The following is a 21755-nucleotide window of genomic DNA, read 5'->3' on the forward strand; positions in this document are numbered from 1 at the left end:
CAAAGACGAGTCAGTGGCCAAGCATCTGAATTTTGATGACGTGACCACGGTGGTGCTGCAACGGTCCATACGTGTGAAAAACATTCCCAAGTCCCCTTTTTGTTTAGCGCCATTGTAACTTCGAATGGTCACTAAATGAACTGTTGTAAGTCGAGGGCTACCTGTACACAGCTGTGACACACCCACCCCACCCCTTATTCTGAACAATTCACCTGGGGAAAAAAAGGAATTTAGCTTTCTTAGATGGTTCCGAAGAGAAGTCCGGTTCTCGTTTCGGTTTCAGGAATCCATTCGGGGGCTAGGAAATCTTCGACTCAGCGTGGCGCCGTTTGGGTCTCTCTCTTCGGAATTTGAGCTGGTCAAGCAGGGGTGGATGCCCACCTCATCTGGGCTTTCATCCGGTATCTTTCCCGCCAAGATGCCCCCACACAGCTCGGCATCGTCGTCCCAGGTGTCTCTTTCCTGAGCCACCGGCGTGTTGAACTGGCTTAAGGGGATTTCATTCCTTCTGGTTAAAAACTGAGAGAAAGCTGGCGGGTTCATATTGGGAAACAACGGTTGCTTTGCCCTTCCTAGGCTGACCAGGTAATTGTACTTGGGGGAGTGGTAAATATCGTAGCCATTTTCAAGCATCGTGTGTTTAAAAACGCAATCCTCGTTGCCGAAGGAATTCTAAAGGAAACAAACACAAAATTGTCAAGACGGAGGTGAAAAAAATCAAGCCGTATCTTACAGTCAGAAAACATCCACGGCAGATTTAGATCGTGAATATTTTTTCCAAATATTTGTTCTTTCTATACAGAGTGGTGCGGCGGCCTAGAGGCGGAGCTCTTGCCTCACAATCAGGAGGCTGTGAGTTCAATCCTAGGTAGACACATTTATTTCTCTCTCTGGGCACACTGAGAATATATCTGCTGAACAAAACTCCGCACTGGCGACAGGAAGGCATCCGGCCATTCAAACACTCTGCTAGTTCCATTCAGTTGCCCAGACTCCACCCCGCAAGGGATTGTGGGGGTCATTAAATGAAGAGGATGATTTGTTCTTTCTACAGATAGTCCTCTCAATTTACAACGGTTCATTTAGCGACCAGTCCAAGTCACCACGGCACTGAAAAAAGTGACTTGTTTGACCATTTTTCACACTTAGGACCGTTCCGCTATCCCCATAGTCATGGGATCCAAATTCGGATACTTGGCAACCAACTCAGTTTTATGATGGTTGCGGTATCCTGGGTGGGGGTGGGGGTGGGAGGTGGGGGTGGGAGGCTGTCACCTTCCTCTTTTGTGACCTCCTGAAAACAATGGGGAAGCCAGATTCCACTTAACAACCGTGTTCCTAACAATAGCTGCAGCAATTCACTTAACAACTGTAGCACAAAAGGTCATAGTGACCTGGACTATTGTAATGCTCTGTACATGGGGCTCCCCTTGAAGGGCACTCGGAGGCTCCAACTGGTCCAGAATGCGGCCGCGTGGGTGGTTATGGACGCAACTCGTTGTACCCACGTGACACCCCTCCTGCGCGAGCTGCACTGGCTCCCAGTGGTCTTCCGGGTGCGATTCAAGGTGTTGGTCACCATCTTTAAAGCGCTTCATGGCATAGGACCGGGTACCTTCGAGACCGACTTCTGCCACCAGTAGCCTCCCACCGGCCAATTCGCTCCCACAGAGAGGGTCTCCTCAGGGTGCCATCGGCCAAATTATGCTGGCTGGCGACACCCAGGGGGAGGGCCTTCTCTGTGGGAGCCCCAGCCCTGTGGAATGAACTGCCCCCGGAAATATGTAAGATCTCCGACCTCCGGGCATTTCGCTGTGCACTCAAGACCCTGTTGTTCCGCCAGGCTGGGCTATCGACATAATAATTTTAAATTCAGTGTTTTAAATTTCTGGGGTTTTAAATTGAGCCGAATTATTTAATAATTTTAAATTATTTTAATTGATGTTTGTCTTGTGCTTTTAACAGGCTGTACACCGCCCTGAGTCCTTTGGGAGAAGGGCGGTATAGAAATAAAATTATTCTTATTCTTATTCTTTTTTAGTGACCGCTCCAAGTTACAACGGCACTGAAAAAAGTGACTTATGACCGTTTTTCACACTTATGACGTGATCAAACTTCAAATGCTCGGCAGCTGACTCCCATTTATGACAGTTGCAATGTCCCAAGGTCACCTGATCCCCTTTTGTGTGACCTTCTGACAAGTAAAGTCAAGGGGGAAAAGCCAGATTCACTTAACAACCGTGTTACTAACTTGACAAGTGATTCACTTAGCAACCGTGGCACGAACGGTTGTAAAATGGGGGCAAAACTCACTTAACAACAAAAACTGTGGGCTCCATTGAGGTCGTAACATGAGGACTTAATGCCTTGGCTGCACTAGGAAAGGAGTCAAAGAATCCGAAATGAATATTAGGACTCACCAATCCAAAGAGATTTCCGTTATCGTCCATACAAAGGTTAAGTCCGCTCTTTGCGCCGATGATCACTACATAGCCAAAATTTTCAGTTTTGATCGTCAAAGCACCTGGAAGCGAACGGGTTAAATATTAGGAGATCTCTTCAACATCTCTTAAACCAGAAATAGCAATTTCAAATATCAGAATACTATTATCTGATGCCTTCCCAGTCTTTCCACATTCTGGCCAATCGTGGCAAAACATTCCCGAACCTTCGCTATCGGTTCGGGAACGGGAGCGCATGGGAGCGTGTACGTGCCTCTTCTGCACATGCGTGGAACCTTCTGCGCGTGCGCAGATGGTAAAAAAAGGGACGTAATGATGTCCCAGCAGGTGGGCAGAGCCTCCTGCCACCAGCGCTACCGGTTCAGCGAACCGGATAGAACCAGAAGGGAGTTTCACCACTGATCCTCTCCCACTGAAGTGGTACCTGTTTATCTACTCGCATGTGCATACTTTCAAACTGCTAGGTGGGCAGGAGTTCTGGCAAGTGTCCTGATAAGATGAAATAATAAAGCTGCAAAGCTAGACAAACTGTAGCACAAAACAAGAGAATGTAGAAAGACGTGGAACGCATATTCTTGAGGAAGCCTTGGGGAACAAGGCAAATCTCCATGAAGGGAGGGGTGTCACCCCCAGACTTCCAGAACCAAGAAGGTCCCACTTTGGAAGTCCAAGGAGGAAAGCCAAGGTATCTTTGACAAGAGAGCAGCTACGAAGGGTCCTAACCAGGGGTGAAATCCAGCAGGTTCTGACAGGTTCTGGAGAACCGGTAGCGGAAATTTTGAGTAGTTCAGAGAACTGGCAAATACCACCCCTGGCTGGCCCCAGAGTGGGGTGGGAATGGAGATTTTACAATATCCTTCCCCCAGGAGTGGGGTGGGAATGGAGATTTTGCAATATCCTTCTCCCAGGAGTGGGGTGGGAATGGAGATTTTACAATATCCTTCCCCCAGGAGTGGGGTGGGAATGGAGATTTTACAATATCCTTCCCCCAGGAGTGGGGTGGGAATGGAGATTTTACAATATCCTTCCCCCAGGAGTGGGGTGGGAATGGAGATTTTGCAATATCCTTCTCCCAGGAGTGGGGTGGGAATGGAGATTTTGCAATATCCTTCCCCCAGGAGTGGGGTGGGAATGGAGATTTTGCAATATCCTTCCCCCAGGAGTGGGGTGGGAATGGAGATTTTGCAAAATCCTTCCCCCAGGAGTGGGGTGGGAATGGAGATTTTGCAATATCCTTCCCCCAGGAGTGGGGTGGGAATGGAGATTTTGCAATATCCTTCCCCTCCATGCCCACCAAGCCACACCCACAAAACCAATAGTAAAAAAAAAAAATTGGATTTCACCACTGGTCCTAACTATACTTTCAATAAAAGCATCTTCAATCAATCTCATCTACAATGAATATAAATCCATACAATCTAAATTTAGAGGTTTCTTAAAATGAGGTTTCTCTCCAAAGTCTTTTTTAATATTATTAAAAGAGAAGATTACGACATTTTGAACTAAAAAAAAAATGCACAGCTTGCAAACGTAAAGATAATTAAACGGAAGTTTTAATTCTGAACTTTTAATATACTAGACAATCTGTGATCGATTGGGTCATAGCAGAGCTTCTAACATATTTGAAAAGGTCTTTAAAATTCAGGGAGATATTCAGAGATGTCTTACTCAGGGCAGCTGGCATTGAAAGTAGCTGATGTAGGGGGCAGATGGTAATTGAAGATACTGAACATACTGTTGGAACTAGAATTTGATGTTACCCTAACATGGGTGATGAAATTAACAATCCAGTTGAATTTGATGTTACCCTAACATGGGTGATGAAATTAACAATCCAGTTGAACAATCCACAGAAGATATTATATGGATTACAAGCTTAAAGTCATTTGAGAATTTTATTTACATATGGAAATATTTTTTTAGTGGTGTGGGCAGAAGAACAAAGATATCGAAAATACTTTGTATGGTAGACCTGTAGGAAAGTGGGTGGAGATAGGTTAGCTTACTGATTGTTTAGTTTAGGAAAAGGGATGTTATGCTATATTAATATACATAAAAGATTTGAATTAAGAGCTATATGCATGGGGGAGGAGGAAATGGATAGATTATGAACTGAAATTGCCAAATTAGGATTTGTTATATAATTTTACAGCTGAATGTTGCTTTGAAATGTATAGTATAAGGGGGATATAATAATATTGTTAGAAGGGTGGAGATAGGTTAGCTTACTGATTGTTTAGTTTAGGAAAAGGGATGTTATGTTATATTAATATACGTAAAAGTTTTGAATTAAGAGCTATATGCATGGGGGAGGAGGAAATGGATAGATTATGAACTGAAATTGCCAAATTAGGATTTATTATATAATTTTACAGCTGAATGTTGCTTTGAAATGTATAGTATAAGGGGGATATAATAATATTGTTAGAAGGGTGGAGATAGGTTAGCTTACTGATTGTTTAGTTTAGGAAAAGGGATGTTATGCTATATTAATACACATAAAAGATTTGAATTAAGAGCTATATGCATGGGGGAGGAGGAAATGGATAGATTATGAACTGAAATTGCCAAATTAGGATTTGTTATATAATTTTACAGCTGAATGTTGCTTTGAAATGTATAGTATAAGGGGGATATAATAATATTGTTAGAAAGAAAGGGGGGGTTGGAGCAAAAAGGATGGTAAAGTATTATATAATCTGTTATTAATTTGGGTTTTATTCTGGAGAAGCCACAGGGGGAGGGGAGGGGGAGGGGGGGTTAGGGAGGAGGGGGGGGGGAAAGGGGGAAAAATCTGTATTTGAAAAACTTTTTCAATTAAAAAAAGAAAAAGAAAAAGAAAGTAGCTGATGTTGAACTGTACGGTACAGTTCCCGACATGGAAGGAAGCGGACCTGAGTGGAGACAGCTATTTCCATACGATAAGCAACTTGCTAACTTAGAACTAAGGAGAAATTTCCTGACTGTTAGAAACAATTCATCAGTGGAACGACTTGCCTCCAGAAATTGTGGGCGCTCCATCCCTGGAGATTTTAAAGAAGAAATTGGGCAACTGTTTGTCTCAAATGGGACAAAGAACATAGAATAACAGAGTAGGAAGGGACCTTGTTAGGTCATCTAGTCCAACCCCCTCCATCCACTCAAGCAGGAGACCTTATACCATTTCTGACAGATGGCAGTCCGGTCTCTTCTTGAAAGCTTCCAGTGATGAAGCTCCCAGAACTTCTGAAGGCAACTTCTGTTCCATGGGTTGATGGTTCTCGCTGTCACTTGATTACTGCCTGAGCAGGGAGTGGGGGGTGGACTAAAAGACCTCAAAGGTCCCTTCCAACTCCGTTATTGAATTCCTAACACTCTGGAGCCTCTGGGGTGATCCTGGACATGCCCCTCACTCCCTCCATTCCTCCCACACCAGCCAGCCGTGGAGCTCCACGGGGAACCTACTATCAGTCTACTCTGTTGAGCGTTCTCACTGTCACTTGATTACTGCCTGAGCAGGAGGGGGGTGGACTATAAGACCTCTAGGGACCCTCCCAACTCTTGTAATTGAATTCCTAGCACTCTGGAGCCTCCAGGGGTGATCCTGGACTTGCCCCCCCCTCTCCATCTCCATCCCTCCTGCACCAGCCAGCCATGGAGCTCCGCGGGGGACCTACTATCGGTCTACTCTGTAGATTGTTCTCACTGTCACTTGATTACTGCCAAAGCAGGGGGGTGGACTAGAAGACCTCTAGGGACCCTCCCAACTCAGAGCTATCCAACTGAGCCTGGATAGCTCAGCAGATTAATGCATTGTAATTTAACTCCAGCTGTCTGCAATTAGTAAGTTTGAATCTCCCCAGGCTCAAGGTTGACTCAGCCTTCCATCCTTTCTAAGGTAGGTAAATTGAGGACCCAGTTTGTGGGGGCAATAAGCTGACTTTGTATAAAATATACAAAAGTATGAAGGCTTTTGCTTAACGCACTGTAAGCCGCCCTGAGTCTCTGGAGAAGGGCGGCATATAAAATCAAATTAAAAAAAAAAACACTCCTTTAATTGAATTCCTAGCACTCTGGAGCCTCCGGGGGTGATCCTTGACATGCCTCCCCCCTTTCCATCTCCATCCCTCCCGCACCAGTCCAGCCTCGCAGCAGTTCCTCCGGGGACTTACTATACTCTTGCTTTTCTCACTGCCACTTGATTACTACCTGAGCACGGGGGGGTGGACTAGAAGACCTCTAGGGACCCTCCCAACTCTTTTAATTGAATTCCTAGCACTCTGGAGCCTCTGGGGTGATCCTGGACATGCCCCCCACCCTTTCCATCTCCATCCCTCCTGCACCAGTCCAGCCTCGCAGCTCCTCCGGGGACTTACTACCGGTCTACTCTGTTGATTGTTCTCACTGTCACTTGATTACTGCCTGAGCAGGGGGGGGTGGACTAGAAGACCTCTAGGGACCCTCCCAACTCTTTTAATTGAATTCCTAGCACTCTGGAGCCTCCGGGGGTGATCCTGGACATGCCCCCCCTTTCCATCTCCATCCCTCCCGCAGCAGCCCAGCCTCGCAGCAGCTCCTCCGGGGACTTACTATACTCTTGTTTTTCTCACTGCCACTTGATTACTACCTGAGCACGGGGGGTGGACTAGAAGACCTCTAGGGACCCTCCCAACTCTTTTAACTGAATTCCTAGCCTCCATCCCTCCATCCTTCCCGCACCAGTCCAGCCTCGCAGCAGCTCCTCCGGGGACTTACTATACTCTTGTTTTTCTCACTGCCACTTGATTACTACCTGAGCACGGGGGGTGGACTAGAAGACCTCTAGGGACCCTCCCAACTCTTTTAACTGAATTCCTAGCCTCCATCCCTCCATCCTTCCCGCACCAGTCCAGCCTCGCAGCAGCTCCTCCGGGGACTTACTATACTCTTGTTTTTCTCACTGCCACTTGATTACTACCTGAGCACGGGGGGTGGACTAGAAGACCTCTAGGGACCCTCCCAACTCTTTTAATTGAATTCCTAGCCTCCATCCCTCCATCCTTCCCGCACCAGCCCAGCCTCGCAGCAGCTCCTCCGGGGACTTACTATACTCTTGCTTTTCTCACTGCCACTTGATTACTACCTGAGCACGGGGGTGGACGGGTGGACTAGAAGACCTCTAGGGACCCTCCCAACTCTTTTAACTGAATTCCTAGCACTCTGGAGCCTCCATCCCTCCCGCACCAGCCCAGCCTCGGAGCAGCTCCTCCGGGGACTTACTATGCACGGTCTGGGACGGGCTGCCATCCACGCGTCCGTCGGGGTGGATCTGCAGGTGGAAGCTCTTCCTGGCGCTGGAGGTGTAGAGGTGCACCAGTTCGTCGGCGTTGCTCCAGATGGGAGAGGCGACGGCGGGACCCCAGCCGCAGGCAAGCAGCGGCAGCAGGAGCCTCAGGGCGCGGAGAAACGCCGGAGCCGGGACGGGGCGCATGATGATGCTGGCTTGGCTTGGAAGATGCAGGAGGACCCCGAGAAGGCGATCTTGGTCCTTTCTCCTTTGCTGACCAGTCGCAGATGCTGAGCTCCCTGGTCCTTCGACCCTGGCTTTATGCAGGATGGCTGGGGGGGGGGCGGGGGGCGGGGGGAAGGAGGGCGGGAGAAAGATACACTCTGGACTTTTTTTTTTTTGTTGTTAAATGACTTTTACTTTTGTTTTTGTTTTTTTATTGAAAAGTTTGAAAATGTTTTACAAACAAATTTCCCCCCCTCCTCCCCCACCCATTCCCTTCTCCCTCCCCCCCCCACTTCCCAGAGCAAAATACAGGGTATTGCATTTAGCAAACCTAATCTAACATAAACAAACTAACTATAAGCTCTTAACTTCCCCTTACTCTTTAACTCCCCCATAGGTACTAAAATGTCAAAGTAAAAAAGAAAAATCAGCTAAATATTTCATTCATAAGCTATTTGCAACTTTTTAGTCCCATTTTTTTAAAAAAAATTTTTTGATTTATATGCTGCCCTTCTCTGGAGACTCAGGGTGGCTTACAGTGCGTTAAGCAATAGCCTTCATCCTTTTGTATATTTATACAAAGTCAGCTTATTGCCCCCACAAACTGGGTCCTCAATTTACCTACCTTAGAAAGGATGGAAGGCTGAGTCAACCTTGAGCCTTGGTGAGATTCGAACCTGCAGTAATTGCAGGCAGCTGGTCTTAATAACCAGCTTAATAACAGGGTGCCTTAGACCACTCTACTACCAAGGCTCTTTGTTTTGTATATAGTCAATCCATCTTCTCCATTCCAGTACATATCTTTCTTTCTTCTTCTTTTTTTTATTAAAAAGTTTTACAAGACAAAAAACATTTTTACAAGAAAAATGTAGACCATTTGCCATCTTTCCATATATGGATTGTACAATCACATTTACAAATTAACAACCTCTTTTTTAAAAAAAAAAAAAAGTTACGTAAACTCCAAGAATCTAAATATTTCATTCATAAGCTATTTGCAACTTTTTAGTCCCATATTTGTTTTGTATATAGTCAATCCATCTTCTCCATTCCAGTACATATCTTTCATTCGAACGGTCCTTCAAATATGCAGAGATTTTAGCCATCTCCGCCAAATTAGCTACTTTTAATGTCCATTCTTCAATAGTAGGTATTTCTTCCTTCTTCCAATATTGCGCCACCAAAAGTCTGGCTGCGGTTATTAAATTCAAAATCAAATTAGTCTCTATAACTGTACATCCTTCAATTATACCCAATAAAAACAACTGTGGAGTAAATTTTATCTTCCTTTTAAGAATATTTTGTATAATCCACCATATCTTAATCCAAAATGCCCAAATGACTTTTACTTTTGAACCACTTCCTGACTCAAGTGATAACTCCCTGTCAACTGCTCTCTGTCAAACTGCTCTTTGGCCACAAGCTGGACACGCTATGACTTTGGTTCGAAAGAAATTCAAGGCTAGGATGAGAGGATGAAGAAGCTGTGCCATGTTTTGGGGGCATGGATGAGGCCAACTTTTTTTATCTTTCCCGAGGACTTCTGGTCCCAATCCAGAAGAGGGCTGGAGAGCATCATCTCCCAGGGTGGATTCAGAAATGAACGATTTATTTATTTATCTGATGTTTAACTGTAACTGAAAAAAGTAAAAATAAGGTTTTTACAATATATTTTATTTGAGATTGGTTAAAATATTTTGTTAAGGTATTAATGTATGTAAGGGTTGGAGATCTGATGTTTAACCGTAGAAGAAAGAAGACGTGCTTATTATTGAAGAATGGACAAGATCGAAGTTGGATTGATTACTTTCAAGCAATAATTGGTTTGAATAGTTATATTCAGATATGAACAAGGGGAGTTAAAGTGCAAGAGGGAGATAAATCTATAGATAGTTAGCTTATGGTTTTTTTTATGTTTGTTAAATGCTATACCCTGTATTTGCTCTGGGAAGTCAAGGGGGGATGGTGGTGGGATGGTTGGGGCAGGAGATGGGAAGAGAGGGGGGAAAATACGTGTAAACTTTTTAAAAAACTTTTCAATAAAAAAAGAAGAAGAAATGAACGATTTATTTATTTGTTTATTTGTTCAACTTGTATGCCACCTTTCTCCGAAGACTCAAGGCGGCTTACGGTGCATTTAAAAACCATATATATAAAAACATTAAACATTAAAAACAATTCAAACCCATTCACGCTGTTCATGGCCGGATCTCGCTGGATCGCAAAGCGAGATCAACGGCCCCAGGCCTGCCGGAAAAGCCAGGTCTTCACCGCTTTTCGGAAGGCCAACAGGGTGGAGATGGTCCGGATCTCAGGAGGTAACTGGTTCCAGAGAGCCGGGGCAGCTACAGAGAAGGCCTTCCCCCACGGGTCCGCCAGCCGGCACTGTTTAGCTGACGGGACCCGGAGGAGACCAACTCTGTGGGATCTTACAGGTCTCTGGGAGCTATGCAGTAGAAGGCTGTCTCGAAGATAACCTGGCCCTGAGCCATGTAGGATCCACGATGCCTTCTCCAGCTCAAGGGCTGACTTTTAAAGAACGTCCATCAATCCTCTCAAACTCAAGCAAGGCTAATCATTCCTGATACCCGATGGAATAAAAATCCTTCTTTGCAAACTATTTGTCTGAAGTGGTGCAGGGTTTCCTGCCTAAGCAGGGGGTTGGACTAGAAGACCTCCAAGGTTCCTTCCAACTCTGTTATTCTATTCTATTCTATTCTATTCTATTCTATTCTATTCTATTCTATTCTATTCTATTCTATTCTATTCCATTCCATTCCATTCCATTTTCTTATTCTATTCTATTCTATTCTATTCTATTCCATTCCATTCCATTTTCTTATTCTATTCTATTCTATTCTATTCTATTCTATTCCATTCCATTCCATTCCATTCCATTCCATTCCATTCCATTTTCTTATTCTATTTTATTCTATTCTGTTCTGTTCTGTTCTGTTCTATTCTATTCTATTCTATTCTATTCTATTCTATTCTATTCTATTCTATTCTATTCTATTCCATTCCATTCCATTCCATTCCATTCCATTCCATTTTCTTATTCTATTCTATTCTATTCTATTCTATTCCATTCCATTCCATTCCATTCCATTCCATTCCATTCCATTCCATTCCATTTTCTTATTCTATTCTATTCTATTCTGTTCTGTTCTGTTCTATTCTATTCTATTCCATTCCATTTTCTTATTCTATTCTATTCTATTCTATTCTATTCTATTCTATTCTATTCTATTCTATTCCATTCCATTCCATTTTCTTATTCTATTCTATTCTATTCCATTCCATTCCATTCCATTCCATTCCATTCCATTCCATTTTCTTATTCTATTTTATTCTATTCTATTCCATTCCATTCCATTCCATTCCATTCCATTCCATTTTCTTATTCTATTCTATTCTGTTCTGTTCTGTTCTGTTCTGTTCTATTCTATTCTATTCTATTCTATTCTATTCTATTCTATTCTATTCTATTCCATTCCATTCCATTCCATTCCATTCCATTCCATTCCATTTTCTTATTCTATTCTATTCTATTCCATTCCATTCCATTTTCTTATTCTATTCTATTCTATTCTATTCTATTCTATTCCATTCCATTTTCTTATTCTATTCTATTCTATTCCATTCCATTCTATTCCATTCCATTCCATTTTCTTATTCTATTTTATTCTATTCTATTCCATTCCATTCCATTCCATTCCATTCCATTCCATTCCATTCCATTTTCTTATTCTATTCTATTCTATTCTGTTCTGTTCTATTCTATTCTATTCTATTCTATTCTATTCTATTCTATTCTATTCTATTCTATTCTATTCCATTCCATTCCATTCCATTCCATTTTCTTATTCTATTCTATTCTATTCTATTCCATTCCATTCCATTCCATTCCATTCCATTTTCTTATTCTATTTTATTCTATTCTATTCCATTCCATTCCATTCCATTCCATTCCATTCCATTTTCTTATTCTATTCTATTCTATTCTGTTCTGTTCTGTTCTGTTCTGTTCTGTTCTATTCTATTCTATTCTATTCTATTCTATTCTATTCTATTCTATTCTATTCTATTCCATTCCATTCCATTCCATTCCATTCCATTCCATTCCATTTTCTTATTCTATTCTATTCTATTCCATTCCATTCCATTTTCTTATTCTATTCTATTCTATTCTATTCTATTCTATTCTATTCTATTCCATTCCATTCCATTCCATTTTCTTATTCTATTCTATTCTATTCTATTCTATTCCATTCCATTCCATTCCATTCCATTCCATTCCATTCCATTCCATTCCATTTTCTTATTCTATTTTATTCTATTTTATTCCATTCCTTTCCATTCCATTCCATTCCATTCCATTCCATTCCATTCCATTTTCTTATTCTATTCTATTCTATTCTGTTCTGTTCTGTTCTGTTCTGTTCTGTTCTATTCTATTCTATTCTATTCTATTCTATTCTATTCTATTCTATTCTATTCCATTCCATTCCATTCCATTCCATTCCATTCCATTCCATTTTCTTATTCTATTCTATTCCATTCCATTCCATTCCATTTTCTTATTCTATTCTATTCTATTCTATTCTATTCTATTCTATTCTATTCTATTCTATTCCATTCCATTTTCTTATTCTATTCTATTCCATTCCATTCCATTCCATTCCATTCCATTCCATTTTCTTATTCTATTTTATTCTATTCTATTCCATTCCATTCCATTCCATTCCATTCCATTCCATTCCATTCCATTCCATTTTCTTATTCTATTCTATTCTATTCTATTCTATTCTATTCTATTCTATTCTATTCCATTCCATTCCATTCCATTCCATTCCATTCCATTTTCTTATTCTATTTTATTCTATTCTATTCCATTCCATTCCATTTTCTTATTCTATTCTATTCTATTCTGTTCTGTTCTGTTCTGTTCTGTTCTGTTCTGTTCTATTCTATTCTATTCTATTCTATTCCATTCCATTTTCTTATTCTATTCTATTCTATTCCATTCCATTTTCTTATTCTATTCTATTCTGTTCTGTTCTGTTCTGTTCTATTCTATTCCATTCTACTCTACTCTACTCTACTCTACTCTACTCTACTCTACTCTACTCTACTCTACTCTATTCTGTTCATTGCAGGTGTAATCAATATGTGGTGGTAGAAGAACCCATAGCTCTCTTGTAGGTTGATGAGATGAATCAATCAGAATAGAGCTAGAAGGGACCTTGGAGGTCTTCTAGTCCAACCCCCTGCTCAAGCAGGAGACCCTATATTATTTCAATCAAGTGACTGTCCAGTCTCTTCTTAAAAGCCTCCCGTGATGGAGCAACCCACAACTTCTGAAGGCAAGTCGTTCCACTAATTAATTGTTCTCACTGCTAGGAAATTTCTCTTTCGTTCCAGGTTGCTTCTCTCCTTGATTAGTTTCCATCCATTGATTCTTGTCTTGCCTTCTGATGCTTTGGAAAATAAGTTGAACACCCCCCCCATTCCTCTTTGTGGGGGTCAGCTTACAGGTAGCCCTCATGGCCGCAATTGAGCCCAAAATTTACGTTGCTAAGTGAGAAATTGGTTAAGCGAGTTTTGCCCAATTCTACGACTTTTCTTGCCATAATTGTTAAGCGAATCGCTGAAGTTGCTAAGTTAGTCACACGGTTGTTAAGTGAATCTGGCTTCCCCATTGACTTTGCTCATCAGAAGGTCGCAAAAGGGGGACCGCATGACTCTGGGACACAGCAACGGTCATAAATACGAACCAGCCAAAAGAGCCGACGCAATCCTAAATTGCATTAACAGAGGGATGCAATCAAGATCAAGTGAGGTACTAATACCACTCTATAAAGCCTTAGTAAGACCAAGATTTGGGGGCGTGGCTTGGTGAGTGGGTGGGTAATGTGACTGGGTGGGCGTGGTCATTTTTTTTTTTTTAACTTTTAAAACCATTTTTAAAAGTTCGGCGAAGAGGTTGTAAAAAAATGCTTTCAAAAGGCTCTGACGATCCCAGCTGAGTTGCCTGATCGACAGAGACTTTTTGTCTTTTAAATGCCTCTGACGATCAGGCAACTCAGCTTGGATCGTCAGAGGCATTTAAAAGAAAAAAAGGGTTTTTTTTTTTCTTTTAAAAGCCTCTGGTGATCCCAGCTGAGCCGCGCGATCATCAGAGGCTTTTTTTTTTTTTTTTACTTTTAAAAGCATTTTTTCGGCTGAAGAGGTTGTAGAAAAAATGCTTTTAAAAGTTAAAAAAAAAAAGCCTCTGACGATCGCGCGGCTCAGCTGGGCATGGGGGGGCAGGGATTTTTGCTACCGGTTCTCCGAACCACCCGCCTCCATCGCTACCGGATCGGGCGATCTGGTCCGAAACGGGAGCATTTCACCCCTGATTAGGGGACTGGAGACTAAAACATATGAAGAACGGTTGCAGGAACTGGGCACGGCTAGTCTAGTGAAGAGAAGGACCAGGGGAGACATAATAGCAGTCTTCCAATATTTGAGGGGCTGCCACAGAGAGGAGGGGGTCAAAGCTATTTTCTACAGCACCCAAAGGCCAGACAAGGAATAATGGATGGAAACTAAACAAGGAGAGATTCAACCTGGAAATAAGGAGAAGTTTTCTGACAGTGAGAGCAATCAACCAGTGGAACAGAAGTTGCCTTCGGAAGTTGTGGGAGCTTCATTGCTTGAGACTTTCAAGAAGAGATTGGACTGCCATCTGTCAGAAATGGTGTAGGGTCTCCTGCTTGGGCAGGGGGTTGGACTAGATGACCTACAAGGTCCCTTCCAACTCTGTTAATCTGTATAATCTTTCCTCCTGAAGTTGTGGCTGCTTCTTCGCTGGAGGGTTTTTAAGACCATTTACAGTTAGAGTTTGCTACAGTGCTGCTACAGGGGATCCTGGACTTACAACTGTTCATTTAGTGACCATTCGAAGTTACAACGGCATGGGAAAAAGTGACTTATGGCCATGTTTCACACTTATGACCGTTGCAGCATCCCCGTGGTCACGTGATCAAAATTCTCATATTTATGATCATTGCAGTGTCCCGGGGGGTCATGTGATTTCCCCCTTTGCGACCTTCTGACAAGCAAAATGGGAAACCAGATTCACTTAACAACCGTCATACTAACTTAACAACTGCAACATTTGGGGCTCAATGGTGGTTATTAGTTGAGGACTAACTGTATTTGTAGTGCAGTTTTAACAGATAAAGTAAGATTTCAGATGATATACTTGAAAATATACTTCAGAGCGGTGCCATGGCCTAGAGGTGGAGCTCTCGCCTCACAGTCAGGAGGTTGTGAGTTCGATCCTAGGGAGAGGCAGATATTTCTCTCTCTGGGCACAATGAGAATATATCTGCTGGGGGGGAAAAAACCTCCGCATTGGCCACAGGGAGGGCATCCGGCCAGTAAATATTCAGCTCCATTCAGGTGCCCAGACTCCACTTTTAACAATTATGGGGTCGTTAAAAGAGGATGATGATACCTGAAGATATACTTGAAACTGGAACATTTAGGAGATTAAGAATAGAAGGGACAGAAAACACCGGGCAAAATTAGGATAAACGCAATTCTGACACAAACCCCAAATTCTTGCTTTGAGCTCCATGCTCAGGAACCTAATCTACTCCTAACCACCTGCTCAGAAAAACTGCTTCATAATTCCAGTTTGTCCCGTTAGCTTTATCCTTATTCTGAAGGATCTACTTGTTGAAACAAAAATGGAAGTTAAAAACAAACAGAAATGAGCTGAACCTCAAATCTGGCCACCCCAGAAACCGTGACGGTTCATGAAAACTGCTAACAGCATGTTCTAAAAAAAATATAAAAAGATAACCAGAACTGTTTTATACACCAATGGACCGCAAGTTGATATATTCGCCAAGTGAAGGATGGCAAATATTTCCTGACATTCCCCTTTAACAGATGTGCTATCAAAACAAACACTGTCTGTGTACGCTTTCTTTTTAGCGTGGACGTAAACAGAGGATCTAGGAAGTCCGTGTGTTAGTAAGTGAAGATGTGAAGGTGGGCCCTTTCTATAACTGGTATATTCTAGGCATAATTACAGACAGAGTCAACCGCATGTACTCTGGTGCGATTGCTCCCTAGCCCAAGAGTTGTTAAATCTCACATCCTGCAATGACTGTATTTGGGGAGTTTGTCTCTGTCACACAACCCACACACAGCAAACTTCCTGATTCTGCTAACCAACATGAAGCAGATGAAGTCATTGCTGAATATTAGCCTGCAGTGCAGGTGTTGCCAAATCCACCGTCTGACTGTACTGTGGATCTTCGACATTGTTGTTGTTGTTAGTTGCGAAACCGTGTCTGACCCATCGCGACCCCATGGATAACGTTCCTCCAGGCCTTCCTGTCTTCTACCATCCTCTCAGTGGTGGGTCGCTCTCGGTTCGCACCGGTTCGCAAGAACCGGTAGTAAAAATTTGTAGTCGTTCGGAGAACCGGTAATAACATTGGCTGGCCACGCTCCCGAACCGGTCCCTGGCCCGGTTGCCGCTCGCTTACCCCACCCATCAGAGGCTTTTTTTTTTTTTTTTACTTTTAAAAGCATTTTTTCTACAATCTCTTCGGCTGAAAAAAATGCTTTTAAAAGAAAAAAAAAGCTTCTGATGATCGCGCGGCTCAGCTGGGATCGTCAGAGGCTTCTAAAAGCATTTTTTTTTCTGCAACCTCTTAAGGTTATAGAAAAAATGCTTTTAAAAGTAAAAAAAAAAGTTGGCCACGCCCACCCAGTCACATTATCCCCACCAAGCCATGCCCACAAAATATGCCATGCCCACAGAACCAGTAGTAAAAAAAATTTAGAACCCACCCCTGCATCCTCTGGAGTCCGTTTAAGCTCATGCCGACTGTTTCAGTGATTCCATCCAGTCACCTCATTCTCTGCCGTCCCCTTCTTTTGCCCTCAATCTTCCCCAGCATTAGGCTCTTCTCCAGTGAGTCCTTCCTTCTCATTAGGTGGCTAAAGTAGTTGAGTTTTCTCTTCAGGATCTGGCCTTCTAAAAGGACCGCCAACTACCACCAATAGCCTCCCACCGGCCGGTACGCTCTCATAGAGAGGGGCTCCTCTGGGTGCCATCGGCCAAACAATGTCGACTGGCGGCCCCTAGGGGAAGAGCCTTCTCTGTGGGGGCACCTACTATCTGGAACGAGCTCCCCCCGGAGATACGGAGGATCCCGGATCTGCGCACCTTCCGCCGCGTTCTTAAGACCTTCTTATTCCACCAGGCAGGCCTGGCCTAATCTTTTCCCTCTTTTTAATTATGCAAATTTTAATCGGTTTTTAAATGATTGGGGTGTTTTAATCTGTCTGGGCCAAATTGTTTAATTCGATTTTACTTTGTTTTTAAATTTTGTATCTATGTATTTTTACTGTTTGGCTGTTCACTGCCCTGAGTCCTTCGGGAGTAGGGCGGTATATAAATCAAATAAAGTAAGTAAGTAAGTAAGTAAGTAAGTAAGTAAGTAAGTAAGTAAGTAAAGGGCAGTCAGGGTTGATCTCCTCTAGGACTGACCGGTTGGATCGCCTTGCAGTCTGAAGGCCAGACAAGGAATAATGGATGGAAACTGGTCAAGAAGAGATTCAACTTGGAAAGAAGGAGAAATTTTTATGACAGGGAGAACAATCCACCTATGGAACAGAAGTTGCCTTTGGAAGTTGTGGGAGCTTCATCACTGGAAGCTTTCAAGAAGAGACTGGACTGCCATCTGTCAGAAATGGCGTAGGGTCTCTTGCTTGAGTGGGATAGGGGTTGGACTAGATGACCTACAAGGTCCCTTCCAACTATGATATTCTATGTTCTTTATCCCATTAGAGACAATTGGTTGACCAATCTCTTCTTTAAAAACACCCACAATTTTTGGAGACAGGTCGTTCCACTCATTAATTGTTCTAACACTCGGGAAATTTCTCCTTAGTTCCAGGTTGAATTTCTCCTTGATCAGTTTCCACCCATTATTCCTTGTCTGGCCTTCAGGTGCTTTGGAAAATAGCTTGACCCCGTTCCTCCTCTCTTTATATTCCATATAAAGATGGACTAGATGATCTACAAAATCCCTTCCAACTCTGTTATTCTGTTCCGTTCTGTTTCTTCTATGCATGTTTAACAAAGGCAATTTATTGTTTGGCCACGGCAAGACACACAAGGAACCATTAAAATCTCTCCCTCCTGTACAGTAGTGGCCAAAATTATGGAAACCTTTAGGGAAAAGTATATTTTTGAGGTTTGATGGCTAATAACACCACTTTTTTGGGGGGGGGAGTTCCAAGATAATCCTATTGCACTGCTGGAATGGCCTGGGAATAGCCCAGACCTTAACCCAATGGAAAATCTACGGAGCCGACTAAAGAAACTTGTTAGTCAGAAGTGACTCAGCAATAAAACCCAGTTAATAGAAGCCATCATTCAATCTTGGTTTCACATTATAACAGCTGCAGAACTAAAAGACTTGGTTCCCTCCATGGGAAGATGTTGTGAGGCTGTCATTCATGCTAAAGATTACCCAACGAAGTATTAACTGACATGGGGATAATTTTTGTATATCTTGTTTTTTCTATGGTGATAAGTTTTGTGTATCTCATTTTTTTCTACGTGTTTCACTTTTCTTCTTTATACTGTAACTGCCATTCTAATAGCAAACCCTTCATAAAAGTGATTGCATTACATTCTTGATTAAATTATCTTTCCATTGATATATAATTTTATGGCACTACTCCCCCCCAAAAAGTGGTGCTATTAGCTAGTTTTAGAAAATACACTTTCCCCAAAAGGTTTCCACAATTTTGACCCAATACTGTAGATTAAGCGAATTAGTAGCAGTGAATCGGTAGGAAAGATCAAACCACGAAAAAATCTTGCAAGCTGGAAACATTTATACTTTATACTTATAATTCTTTATACTGTAACTGCTATTCTAATAGCAAATCCTTCATAAAAGTGATTGCATTACCTTCTTGATTAAATTATCTTTCCATTGATATATAATTTTGTGGCACTACTCCAATTAAAAAAAAAAAAGTGGTGTTATTAGCTAGTTTTAGAAAATACACTTTTCCCAAAAGGTTTCCACAATTTTGACTACCCTACTGTAGATTAAGCGAATTAGTAGCAGTGAATCGGTAGGAAAGATCAAACCACGAAAAAATCTTGTAAGCTGGAAACATTTAAAAGCAATTTTCTCGTGATGCAAATCCTCAGTGTCTATTTACTTTTACCCTGAGGTTTGGGCAAGCGTATGAATCAGACCGAAGAAAGCTGGACAGCCCAATACAGACGTAGTAATTTTTTTTTTCTTCTCCAGACTCAACGGAAGGAATGTGGCACTTCCATTATAATTTACCTGCCTACATGTTCTCTGGCTCAGATGCTAAGTGGGCGTTTCGATCTGCGAGTGGCCAAAAAGGAAACACACGCTCACTTTTCTCCCTCAAAAAAAAAAAAGGAAGATCCTGATGGGTTGAAGCACAAGACATTTTTGCAACCAGGGAGATCAACAGCCGATGCCATAAAAGGATTTTCTGGACGTAAGAGGATGCAGCCCCTGGGCATCGACGGACTTTGCAGGACATTCTTGGCTACGTCATCAATAAAAATAACCCTCTTGACAAGTGGCAGCAGACAAAACGTAAACCTCCAGAGGTAATTCCGGGGAGGAGAGAAAAAAAAAAAATCTCTTGGAACATTTACATTTTAAAATATTTACGGATGTATCATAACAGGAAGTGGATTTTTTTTTCTCCCTTAAATTGACTTGCATAAGAATGTTGAGGGCAAGTTTTGTTTCTTGCCCATCATATTGTACAGAGAGAAGAATGGGATGATATCTAAGAACAATTTAATGGGCTTAAACCACATTCCAGCCACTTCTAACGTCATGAGCCTGGTGTTCTGACCTAGGCTTCCCCAGCATCATGAAGCCAAGTCCTCGTCCCGATAAACCCCTTTTATTTCATTTACAGTGAATTCCTCTCCAGCAAAGTCTTTCCTCTCCCGCAGTCTTTCAAGATAGTTCACAATTACCAACCTTTATCAGGCTTGGAGAGTGGCCAGGCCGAGATCTTTCAGACTCCACACTGTAACCGACAATACTTGGCAATAATGCAGGAACAAATCTTCACCCAAATGAACTAATTGCCTCCTGCAAACTCCCCTCCGCTTCGCTCCTCTTTTATTCCCTCTGGGAGGGGCCATTCACTGTCCACCTGTGGCTTTACTCCTGAGTCGACCCTTGTTCCTTAGCTGTTCCCTTCTCCTGGCAGCTCTGCGCACGCGCACACTGGGAACAGGCTCCAGCTGTTCTTCTGCCTCACTGATATCTGACTCCAAAGGCAGCTGACAACTGTCAGGCGGCCTGGCCCCCTCTCAGCCCTCATCAGAGCCTTCCCCAGACTCCAGGACTGGCCCATGTTCCTCCCCAACCTCCCTCACTGTCCGAATCTGCTGCCAGATCTGCTGCCAGATCCGCTGGCGGGCCACAACACCTGGCTGTGAAGCAGAGGGAAAAGTCAGAGTGCTACTCTGAAAGATTATTGAAAACTCTGGATGCTTAATGTACTTACAAGCTACAGAGTTTATGGGCTACTGGATTTGAGTTCATTGCCTTGCTCTGATTCTCCAGCACCACCATTGGCAAGAGTTGGATGCAGCCAGGCAGTTTCATCAAGATTGTTTCTGAAACTGTAGCCAACAATCCAGAGCCATTTTTCTTTCTATCTTTCCACCCCTCTATTAATTTCAACTTTCCAGCGGCTTTTAATTTTCCCTCCCTGTTGCTATTTCTGATTCTAATTCCTGCTACAATCTGATTTTTTACAATCTGTTGAGCAAAACTGGATGCAGTATTCCAGGTGTGGTCTTGCTTACTAATTACTGCATGCAGCTTGTCCTGCTTTCTATGTGGGTCCCTGTACCTCAAATATGAGAATGCTCAAGACATGTTTGATATGTAGGAGTCGAACTACATCAGCCCTATAAATCTCTTCTACATGATGGAGATGGGCAGGATTCCAGCTGGCCAGATGTTTGCTCTCTCTGGAGCATAATGAATGCCCTGAGATAATTTATGGGCAACAATTTGCAGAGAGAGTTGCCCTCTCTTCTCTAAAAAAGAAGAGGCAGAAGGAGCTAGATCCCTGTGAATCTAACTCCTTGCTGTTGATCTCAGAAAGCTGAGACAGATTTTGTGGCGTCTCGTTTTCCTAAAGTAGATTTCAAGCTTCCATCCATTGAGTCTTGTCCTGCCTTCAAGTGCTTTGGAAAATAAATTGACCCCCTCTTCTTTGTTCTTTTGGTTTTTTTTTTCTTTTGAAGATATTTCGCTTCTCATCCAAGAAGCTTCGTCAGCTCTGACAGGATGGTGGGGAATGGAAGGATTTATATTCCTTGCAGACAGCTGGTCATTTGCATCCTCTAAAAGGAAGGAATATAAATAAATAAAGGAATATAAATGGAGGGAATATAAACCTTTCCATTCCCACAATGGAACGGAAGACACAATGGATGGAAGCTTGAAATCTACTTTAGGAAAACGAGAAGCTTCTTCGACAAGAAGCGAAACGTCTCCAAAAGAAGAAAAAAACAAGAAATGTCATTAGACTCCAGGATCATACTACCATATGTGGTGGACACGTAAAGAAGCTAAGAGATATTGGACTAAGATACACACATGGCTGGAAAAAATGATAAACACATTGACTTTAAACCAGAAATATTTTTATTAGGGATTTTACCAGAAATTCCGCCTTGAGTCTTCGGAGAAAGGCGGCATACAAGTTGAACA

General features: G+C 42.5%; 1 protein-coding gene across 1 annotated transcript; it reads right to left on the reverse strand.

Moving 5' to 3' along the window:
• Window positions 1-279: 279 nt before the first annotated feature.
• LOC117657493 (fibroblast growth factor 23) lies at window positions 280-16167 on the reverse strand. Its single transcript, XM_087874333.1, has 4 exons — window positions 16125-16167; window positions 7701-8039; window positions 2421-2524; window positions 280-672 (listed from the first exon to the last, which is right to left on the reverse strand). The coding sequence occupies exons 1-4, from the start codon at window positions 16165-16167 to the stop codon at window positions 280-282; spliced, it is 879 nt and encodes a 292-aa protein (XP_087730459.1).
• Window positions 16168-21755: the final 5588 nt, after the last annotated feature.

The sequence above is a fragment of the Pantherophis guttatus genome, chromosome 7 (assembly GCF_059756535.1).
Source record: "Pantherophis guttatus breed Tessera chromosome 7, ASM5975653v1, whole genome shotgun sequence".
Lineage (NCBI taxonomy): Eukaryota > Metazoa > Chordata > Lepidosauria > Squamata > Colubridae > Pantherophis > Pantherophis guttatus.

What these genes read in the sequence shown, in the direction of transcription:
- LOC117657493 (XM_087874333.1), bottom strand. Translation starts at nt 16,167, where the DNA reads ATGTTGGTTAGCAGAATCAGGAAGTTTGCTGTGTGTGGGTTGT. An exon ending in CCCGTCCCAGACCGTGCATA is followed by an intron (nt 2,525 to 7,700) that starts GTAAGTCCCCGG and finishes GTTCGCTTCCAG; the next exon opens with GTGCTTTGACGATCAAAACT. An exon ending in ACGGAAATCTCTTTGGATTG is followed by an intron (nt 673 to 2,420) that starts GTGAGTCCTAAT and finishes TGTTTCCTTTAG; the next exon opens with AATTCCTTCGGCAACGAGGA.